At 35.8% G+C, this 10,756-nt stretch overlaps 1 protein-coding gene across 1 annotated transcript; it reads left to right on the top strand.

The window, feature by feature from the left end:
* The first annotated feature begins 3,737 nt into the window (after positions 1-3,737).
* Positions 3,738-8,940, top strand: LOC131951650 (G2/mitotic-specific cyclin-B3). Its single transcript, XM_059313994.1, has 11 exons — positions 3,738-3,953; positions 5,694-5,783; positions 5,922-6,151; positions 6,245-6,287; positions 6,378-6,512; positions 6,622-6,855; positions 6,977-7,132; positions 7,274-7,423; positions 7,505-7,635; positions 7,899-7,967; positions 8,288-8,940. Exons 1-10 carry the CDS (start codon positions 3,888-3,890, stop codon positions 7,960-7,962), a joined length of 1,299 nt encoding a protein of 432 aa, XP_059169977.1. The 5' UTR covers positions 3,738-3,887; the 3' UTR covers positions 7,963-7,967; positions 8,288-8,940.
* Positions 8,941-10,756: the final 1,816 nt, after the last annotated feature.

Here is a 10,756-nt window from a genome sequence, read left to right as displayed (position 1 = left end):
CTTGAATATAACAGAAGTGTACATTGTTTGGCTAAAGCTGCCAGCCCTAAAAAAAACAACACTTCTACACAGTGGCGTAGCGAGGTCGGGTGTCACCCGGTGTGGCACTTAATGGTGTCACCCCCCCCCCCCCCCAGAGGCGTCGCGACCCTTCCCGGGGACAAACTTTCAAGTTTTCGATTTGCACACACACCCCCCCCTCAAACTTTCGATTTGCACCCCCCCCCCCCTCAAGTTTTCGATTTGCAATCCCCCCCCCCCTCAAACTTTCGATTTGCACCCCCCTCAAGTATAGGCCTATATATATTTTGCTATTTTTTTGCCTTGGTGTCACCCCCTAAATGGTGTCACCCTGTGCGGTCCGCACCCCCCGCCCCCCCCCCCCTCGCTACGCCCCTGCTTCTACATCGGACTGTGTTTAAAAATCCACTATGCTATGTCAGACCCTTAATTTAGCTGTAAATTAAATTGTTCTTCTGGCTGCCTCTTTAAATTAAGCCATAGGCTATTAACCTCTTTTTGAAGTTGATATTTCAATTTGGAAGGATAAGCCTTTTGATACAAATCATTTAATTTAGCATATTTCGCGGTGTTTTGACTAGCCATTATTTCGCACACTTGTAGTCGCATTGACACTGTTATATTACTGAGTCCAACGTTGATGCTAGTGTGTATTAACGCCCCCCCCCCCCTCCTGTCCCACACCTGAACAAGGACAGCGTGCTATGCCCCCCCCCCTCCACCCCTCTTCCGTCTCACAACTGAGCTGGGATAACCCCGCCTACCAAAAATAATGTTAGATTTAATGTGTGGACGTCCACATTGGGCCAACCCCCCCCCCTCCCCCTGTCCACACGCGTCCACAAAAGTCAATTTTTTTCGGACCCCCCCCCCCCCCCCCCCCCCCCAGTGTGGACGTCATAAATGGATGACTCCTAATTAAGAAGTGTGAGACTTAAGGACAACTTTAGAATGAAGTTAACTCGGCCCGGCCCAGTGTATCAAAACAGTACGGACTTGAAAGTTTGTATTTAACCGTACACAAAAATCCAAATGGCCATGAATAAAGAATATCATTAGAATAAAAAAAACAACCAAAAGGCTGTGTGCTTAATCAGTCTACGAATGCCGTTACGTCCATCATAATAAATAAGGATGCCCTACAAACATTATGCAATGAATGGAAACATAATAAAGATGCCCGATAAAATATAAAGCGAACAAGGGCATAATTACTGTAGGGATGCCCTTCAGACATTCAATAATGAATATAAGCATAATAAATATCCGATAATATATAAACGAATATGGGCATAATTGCTATAATTATATAAATACAAACGTGAATACAAGTAAATTACTTTAAAGATGCCCTGATGATATATAAAATGTATGCGGGCATAATTACTGTTTGGATGCCCTTCAAAAGTATTATGATGAATATAAGCAAATTACATTAAAGATGCCCCTACAGTGTGTAAATTATAATCATGGGCTTTAATACTCTATGGATGACCACAAAGTATAAAATGATTATGGGCGTGTTCTCTAAAAGATGCCCCTACAGTGTGTAAATTATAATCATGGGCTTTAATACTCTATGGATGACCACAATTGTATATAATGATTATGGGCGTGTTCTCTAAAAGATGCCCCTACCTACACAAGTATCAGATACTCTATTAATTGAAAGACTGCATACATTTATTCGGGGAATATCAATGACTACTACACCACTACCCTTCACCGATGCCCCTTTCTCCCTGAAGGTTGTACGACACGGACAGTACGATGACTATATCAGTGCCATGTGTTGATTGTATATACACATTTCGGTGAATTCGGCAAATTGTGATAATTTGATAATTCTGCCTAGGAAGACAAAGTTTAGCAGACATTTAGATTTCCTAAAAAAAAAAAAAAAAAAAAAAAAAAAATTAAAATTAAAAAAAATAAATAAAAATCATTTTTTTTACCCCCTTTGGATGCCCCCTTGATGTGGCTGCCCGGGGCCTGGGCCCCCTCCGCCCCCCCCCCCCCTCTGCACGCCACTGCCAATGTTCCATCTAAGCTGCGCGGTTGCGCGGCTGCGCAGTAGTTTTGAGCTGCCGCGCAATGATTTTTTTTAAATAAATATATCCTTGTGTAAAACATTTAGAACAGCGCGCACAGAAAATAAATTTTGCACACCAGCTTTTCCCCTTTAGACCTACCACCCCGCACACTAAGGGGTCATCCATTTATGACGTTCACACGGGAGTGTGTGTGTGTGGGGGGGGGGGGGGGGTCGGATAATATCGAGTTTTGTGGACGCATGACGTGAACGGGGTTTGAAGCGTTGGGGTTTGACGTCCACATGTTGAATTTAACAACAACACACCTACATTAAAGAAAACAACTGCACATCAAATGTAGGTTATACATTCAGCCTGGCGCCCATGGGGTCATCTATAAATGACGTCACGCTTTTTTGGAAGATTTTTACCCCCCCCCCCTCCCCTCCGTCACACATCGTCACAAAAAGCCAGAACCATCCCCCTAAAATGACGTCACACTTCAGCCTACAGCCCCCCCCCCTCAAAATTGCAGCTGAATTATTTTTTTTTAAACATCGATATTTTTCCAAAATCTTGTCTGAACTCTGTCAAAATAGAGTATTTTAATCAATTCCTTTTACGATTTATTAAAACAGTTTTCTAAAACGCGAAATAACTTCTAAAATTCGTTTTCTAACATTGCTTTTTTATAATGCAGAAGTGTGACGTCGCACCATCTGAACCCCCCCCCCCTCCCCCACCCCCACCCCCACCCCATCATCACAAAATTACGGACCCAACCCTCCCCACTACGAGTGTGACGTCATTTATGGACGACCCCCCCCCCCCCATCTCAAAATGGCAATACTTGTATTTTTGACTTAAATACTAATTACTAAACTCGGTCGACATTGAGAAGTCAATATACTATATATACCGATGATTTAATTACTTAATTACATTTTTAAAAATAAATCTTTGCAAAACACGAAATTACGGTAATACTTTTTCAAATGCAAAAATATTTTCTGAAACTCACCCGCTCCCCACGATTGTTAGTCAAAGATATTAGATCTAGATCTAATCATTTTTATGCAGTTTTGGTGGTTATCCTTGCCTTACAATAAATACAATACATTACATTCTACACAGTTACACAGTACACGGACAACTGTGACATAACGACCTAAAAAAACCTAAAGCATGCGCTTAGTAGAAAATGTAGCCTTGGGTCTAGACTGAAAGCAAAAGCACAGAAAAAAATCTTTCTAGATCTTGACCTGTTCTACCTTTTCTTTACTTTAGTCTGTAGATTCTAACAGTACAATATATAATCTATGATGAGTATACTTATATGCGTAGATTTATTAAAATAAAATAAATATTAGTATTGTTTACATTAATAAAAGTCGGAAATGACCTTTGACCGAAAATAATTCGTGATTGAACCAAAAGCAAAGAAACTTAATAATTAATCCTTGAAAAAAAAACACGTCTTACCTGGTTTGAAATGGCATCGTTGTATTCACAAAATTTTGAATCTTTTATAAATGTATTGGTTTCAATTAAACTTGTGTGGTTCATATTTAAATCAGACATTTTGATTATTAATTTCTTTCAGGGGAGACTACAATGTTCTCAGACAAAAAATAGGAAGAGTTATCTAAATGCATTTTCATTGGACTAAACTCAATTTAGCAACCAATGAGAAAGGCTCCGACCTGAGCGAGATTTTGAAACATGTAAAGTGTGTTCACTAAGTTTATTATTGTAGCACCATTGTTATCATCTGCTTAGAAGACCCATTCCACATTAAACGAAAACGACGCAGGAAATACATTGCCCTTGAGGATGTTTGCCCGTAAGAAGATTTCAGAAAATGTTGATCCTCTGAATAGAGGCATTGGATCAAAGAAGGTAAAGCCAGCATTGACGATTAGAAGATTTTAGGAGTAACAGCTTACCTGGTGACCTGACCTGAAACATGACCGACCGTTTTTCTTGTACAACTCATCTTTGTTTTTTCAAATTTTTTTTAACCAGGACTATAAAAATTTAAAAATTAATTTGTCGTATCTTAATATTTATTAATAGATCTAGATCTATTTGTTAATATTACTGTCTACTTGATTCTTAGCCACAAAGCCCTAAAACTAAAATTTATTAAAAACAGTTTGACAAGTGTCAAGTAACCACACACTGCTGTTAGTCAGTTTTAGTGTTTACTGTTACTGTAAAGAATCTCAATCAAACCTAACAGTACAAAAACCCAACAGCAACACACTAACTTATTAAGTAACACTGCTTAACAAATTGATTCTACTAACAATTTAATATCAAACATTTTAACATGGGCCTAAACATTGAAAAATCTGCGATTTATGATGAAATTGAAATGCCCACAGAGCTAGATTGGCAATAGATTCTAGATCTAGATCTAGTAATCTACCAGAAGAAATTGCTGGATGGATGTTGCTGAATATCAGTTGTCTTGCAGTTTTTTATTTCTTGGAAGGTGCTACTCAAACTTTAAGTATGGGCATCTGTGTAATAACTGGGGACAATGTCCTGCAATTATGGTTTACACCTGCACTACCATCATGTTTCTCTCTAACCATTGAGGAGTTTGTCATAGAGTTCGGACTTAAGTACGACCTCAACTCAGACAAATGACTCGACATTTGTTTACTACACTTATTGCACTATGCTATAAGGATACATACGACAACTTGAACAAATGATACTAAAACTTTGACTACATTTACGACTTAACACAAGACACAAGAATGCTCTAACCTTCTTCCCCGCCAACAACGAACCTACACTACACTTATATGTCACATTCTTGCTTACTGCATTACACAGCCACGATCTTTTATTTATATAAAATCCTTTTACAACATACTCTTGTACCCTACCACACACATCATCACCCTCAGGTTTAGCATTGTTATGGTCAGAAGTTAGGTAAGTTATGTGGTACAGTGGTAGTACGCTAAACAGGTTAGGGTTCTGCAAATTCCTAGGGTTGACATTAGATTTTAAACTTCATTGGGCCTATTGTTTAAAATGACACAATGAAAATTATTTTACTTTTAATTCGATGGGAGTTCTACCAATTTTAATTAACAGAATCATTCAGTAGCCTAGAAATTTTTGAAAATTAGATTTTTAAAGACACAAGTAGGTCTTTAGTCAAAACTGTTTAGTTTTGATAAATTGAATCTTTACTCTTTTTTTATTGAAGTGCCAAAACCTTTTTTAATGGTTAGGTTGGGAGTTTGTATCTTGATATCAGGAATGTTAGTTATTCTAAATGTATTTTGACAGGTAGTCCCACAGATTAAATTATAACTTTCACTATACTAGTATACTAGCATCTACTTGTATAACTTATAAAACAGGTCCAAAGGGCAGTATCAAATCACTAAAATAAACCAAGTAGGCTATATGATAATCAAATCTTGGATAAAAACAGGTCCAAAGGGCAGTATCAAATCACTAAAATAAACCAAGTAGGCTATATGATAATCAAATCTTGGGCACATTAACATTCACATTCGAATCTCTATCTGAACTTTCATTTTTATCATAAACTTGATGCTTATTTCCCGTATTTGTTTAAAACTTTGTCCATTTGTCTTATTTTCTCAACAGGTAGTTGAGGGTCCAGCCAAAGGTGGACAGGCAAAGCTAAAAAGAACAGGAATACAGACAAGAAGAGCTGCTTTTGGAGATATTACAAATGTATGTTTTGTGTTGTAGTATTCAGTTACATATTTTTGAATTCATTTAGACTAAAGTTGTAGCAACAGTAGGCTTTTTGCCAATATTTTGATTAAAGAGGCTTCGTATTAAAGAACAAACTTGTCTTTACCATTTTAGGCTACGATAGACAAAATAATCGATGATGGGAAGAAAAAAATTCCAGTTGCTCTTAAACCAGTCACCAAAGTCCACAATGCTGTTAACAAGACAACACGATCTTCAACCAAAGCCAAGGAAACAAAAAAGGACAGTGAAATTCAGCTGTCAAAGCCCTCTGCTGTTACAAATATTCCTTCTCATGAGTCTTTAGTCCAAAGTGAACAGGCCTTGAAAAACCTTGCTGCTGGGTGAGGCTTTAATCATCTTGTTTTATACTACAACTATTAATTTATTGCTCTTCAAAATGTTGATTATAAATACATGTGAATTTGTTTTCACAGCGTCCCAGTGGATAGAGTAGAGGAGGATTTCTCTTTCATTGCTGTAAGTTTGTTTTTAACATGCTATTTTTGTTATTAAACTATTCTTTAGGTTGAGATTGAAGTATATAAATGTTTCTTGTTTAAAATTAAGGACACATCATGTGACAGTGAAAAGTTAGAGCAACCAGAAAAAAGCTTGCTCTCAGTTGATCAAGAGAACTACACAGATGTCTTCAATGTTGGGATTTATGCTCAGGATATATTTGATTATTACAAGCGCAGAGAAGTACATTTTCCTTTTCACTTGTTTAAACAGTAGAATTACTCAAGATGTAAAACAATTTTGAAACTTTGGTATTACATTTTTTCTATCAATATTCAACTGCCTCTGTTAGAAAATGTTCCGCATCCCAGCCTACTTGAATGGGAAAGAGAACTCTATTACTGCTGCAATGAGATCCATCTTAGTTGATTGGATGGTGGAGATACAAGAGAACTTTGAATTGAACCATGAAACCTTGTACCTGGCAGTCAAGCTGACAGATATATATTTATCCAGAGTCAAAGTAGATAAGGATGTCTTACAACTTGTTGGAGCTGCTGCCGTTTTTATTGCTTCTAAATTTGATGTACGTATTGCTTTCTTTCGGCTTTTAAATCTCAAATGGTTTACAGTAGTATTACTAGGTTGATAAGACCTTAAGAGGCCTGATTTGGAACCAAGTTGCTCATTATGAAAAATGTTTTCAGGAACGTTGCCCTCCTTTGATAGAAGACTTCACTTACATTTGTGACAATGCTTTCGATCGTGACCAGTTCATTCATATGGAGATGGAAGTTTTAAGAAAAGTGGATTTTGATTTGGGCATCCCTATCTCTTACAGATTTTTGCGTAGATATGCAAAGGTGAGGCTTGTTTAATAATAAATCACCATAGCACTATTTATCTTAAGAAATTGTAGTTTTTTTCAAGTATGTTTAGAGACTGAACACAGAGTTAAATTCTCTAAAATTTCTGATAAATTTTGTTTTCAATTAACTACTTAGGTTGCTCGTCAGTCCATGGAAACTTTGACCCTGGCTAGATACATTTTAGAGTTGTCACTCATGGACTACAGCTTTGTAACAGAAAAGGACTCCATGATTGCTGCTGCTTCACTATTTATTGCACAAAAGATGAGGAAAGAAGGATCATGGGTATGTAGATTTGATACAGAATTAGTATTAAATATTTTAGTTATTTTAAACTTGTGTTACTTAACATAACATTCTTTACAGGAAGGAGATGTTGTCAAAGGAAGTGGATATAAACTAGATGACTTCAAGCACTTAGTGGTGATGCTCAACCAAATGCTTCTTAGTCCTGCTCTTCCACAGTTGTCCACCATTCGCTGTAAATATTCTCATGCGTAAGTACTCTTGATGGTGTAAATTTTTTAAAGCTACATAGCTTTAACAGAGAAATCATCCATATTTTCTTTAGTAAGCTTTACTCTATAAACAGTTTTTAAAAAAAAATTTATTACACCACATCCTTATTGCAGTTTTACAGCTAGGACATGTGATCTTGGTTGCTCTTACCTTCCATGATCTATTCAGGTGTCCATCTTTGCATTTGACAACAATTATTGTAGCTTTTTGAATAAAAATTCAATATTATGTTTATCTGCAGTGTTTTTCATGAGGTTGCAAAGATTTCACCTCTGTCTACTGAAGAGCTGTTGCAATCATCATAACTGAGGTAATTGAAAATTGCTTTAGCTTGTACATACTTAACAATTGCTAATCACCAATGAGAAAATGAATCTAGCCATTTTTCACTTAGATTATTTGGTCAATTCTCTTATGATCTGTTGAATCTGATGGAAAAATTCCATCAGCAAAAATGTAATAAAGTATGAAAGGTTGATCTTGTCCAGCTGTTGAAGCCTTCACTATGAATTCAATTTATAATTTAGTACATATAGTATATAGCCATAGTCAAGGTTAAATTGGAGACTTCGATAAAGTTGTTTTAAATTAAGGAATTGTCTGGTCTTAAAAAGCATTGTATTTTTTCAGAGCTGTTGCATGTGGATGGGAATTCTTCTTGTAAATGTCAGATGAGTAAATGGATAAACTGATCAAAATATTTTATTTTAGGTTCTATACATTTTTAGCTGTTATATAAACATTTTAGCTGAATACAGTTTCATTGTACACCATTAAAAATTTTTATAGGACTATTTGCATACACTTGATTCGGTAAATTTTAAACTTGTTTATTGGTTGGTTGTTTATTTTAAGCCATGTACAGATTGCATAGAAGTTAGCATGAGGAAAACACTTAACATTTATTTAAAACTGGTAATCCATGCAGAATGAATGTAACCTATCCATAGCAGTGTTTAAATTTGATTTAGGCGGAGAATCCATTTTGTGACCTAGCAGCTGCAAGTCACCTGCAAGGGTATCAGGCCCACTTGTTTGTTAGAACTGACTTGTTTACCTTTGTTAGCATCTGATCATTATTCTGTACAGTTGTCACCTACTTCTTGTATAATGATTGTTGGTAAATCATGCACATGTATAAAAGGAGCACATGTATTTGTATGAGAGATCTATGCATTCTTTATGAGCTTGAAGTAACTGATTCAACCCCCTTGATTATGTGGACTTTGTACTTGTTTTTTAGAAATGATTTTACCAATAAAAATTCAAGTTTGTTGTTGTGAGAGGTTAGTTGTGTTTTGGCTTTTTGAATGTATTTTTGTCCTAACAATTACTTGACATCTGGAAAAACAAAATAAATAATAAAAACTGAACTTGAACTAAAATATGAAAATGCTAAGGTAAAAAGAAAAATTCCTTCTGTAACAACTTAAAAAGCCTATTTTATTCAACAAGGCAAAATCTGTTAAACCTAGGCTATTTTGTGCTAAGGTTTTATTTAGTTGACTGAATGTTACAAATTAATTTTTACCCAGTTCTAAGGCAGTGATTTCATAAACCTAACAAGGGGGTCAGCGTGGTAGTCTGTAAAGCTCATGGTTGCTAACTCTGGCGGATGAAGCTAGGGACAGGAACTCTTCTTGGAGAGAACTCCAAAAACTGCCTTGTAATTTGTTCTTGGTTGGACAAAGGCTATGGAAGCAAGTCCAAAAAGAAAAGCAAGCTGAAATTGCCTATATGACACATGTTTGTGTTGAAGTTGAAGGTAATCCCTTCCAGCTGTGAAATTTAGAATGAAGAGAGATGATAAACCTAACAGATACAAGTCTCAGAAGAAAACAATATTCAATTATTTATCTATAACATTTGTCAAATTTTATATGGTCAGGGGAGGGTTAACAGGATTAAGTACTTCTACTGGCTATCATTTAATACGCCTGATAAGTTAAACTTATACCAGTGAGCCCAAAATTTTGAGGAATTATTTAGATATATTTATTACAATACAAGTAGGTAGTCCAAACTGGCGAAAAAGTGCGTTTTAGGGTCAGTTTTTGCGGTTTTCAAAAATAAAATTTCACTACTTCTAGTTGTCCTATAAGAATAAAAATTATATGTCAATAAAGTTTAAGCCTTTATCTGTCGTAATCTGGTATTTTTATATCTGTAACACATGTTTGAATGTGTTTTATATTTGTTTGAAAAGTATCAGTTACGTCAACAAATTTCACCGTTTTGCGTGTACCGATCGACCCCACACTGTTTCATTTGGTTGCGGCTTCGCGACGAAGCATCGTAGAAGCATAATCTTAATGTCATTTTAAAGAGGGAATGCTAGTCTATCGTTTGATGTATAAATTGAAAAAATAACTTGCTTATTTCATTTTAAAAAATCAGTTTTTAAACTTTAAATGACGATATATACACGAAAACAAAATAATTCTGTTTCAATCTTTACACCGATGTAAAGCTCACTTTTATAACTACTTTGTGTTGTAAATTCAAGTATTTCTGATTTACGGTCGCGAAGCCGTACCCTCAATAAGCATATAACCCTCGAGTCAACTTTCAGCCCCGAGTCAGTTGCTCGCCGAACGGTTTTAAAGGTTGACGACCGATGATGCTAAACGGATTTTACCCTTGCTAGAGCCTTCAAACAAGTTGTAAGTATCATTTTTAAAGTTTCATTTCCATTTTAATAAATGAATTTTAAGTTTGAATGTCAGTTTGGTTTAATTAGTACACGTTATTAATGTAAATTTGAACCCTACTAGTCCACGGTTTTAGCGTGTGATTTACGCTTGTACACATGGTGTGTTTAAACGTGAAGCTATTTAATTCAGGACATTCTAGGGACTTAAAATATGGATGCACTTAACTATTAGATGCTAGTGTTTACTAATTCTTTAAAATCTATCGAATGGGATTAATGATAGGGTCGTATTACTACAGTTTATCTGGACTATCGCGTCAAAATTATGAATCGACAAATTCAAAATGGCCACCAGACATTCTTGGTTACTAGATCTATGTGGACGAACAGGGAACGAAGGTTAAATACTTATAAAATATTATTGAAACACAAAAGAAACTTATAAT

The sequence above is a fragment of the Physella acuta genome, unplaced genomic scaffold (assembly GCF_028476545.2).
Source record: "Physella acuta isolate Inbredline_101_S28 unplaced genomic scaffold, ASM2847654v3 ptg000819l, whole genome shotgun sequence".
Taxonomy (NCBI): Eukaryota; Metazoa; Mollusca; class Gastropoda; family Physidae; genus Physella; species Physella acuta.
This window is presented reverse-complemented; position numbering and strand designations above follow the sequence as displayed.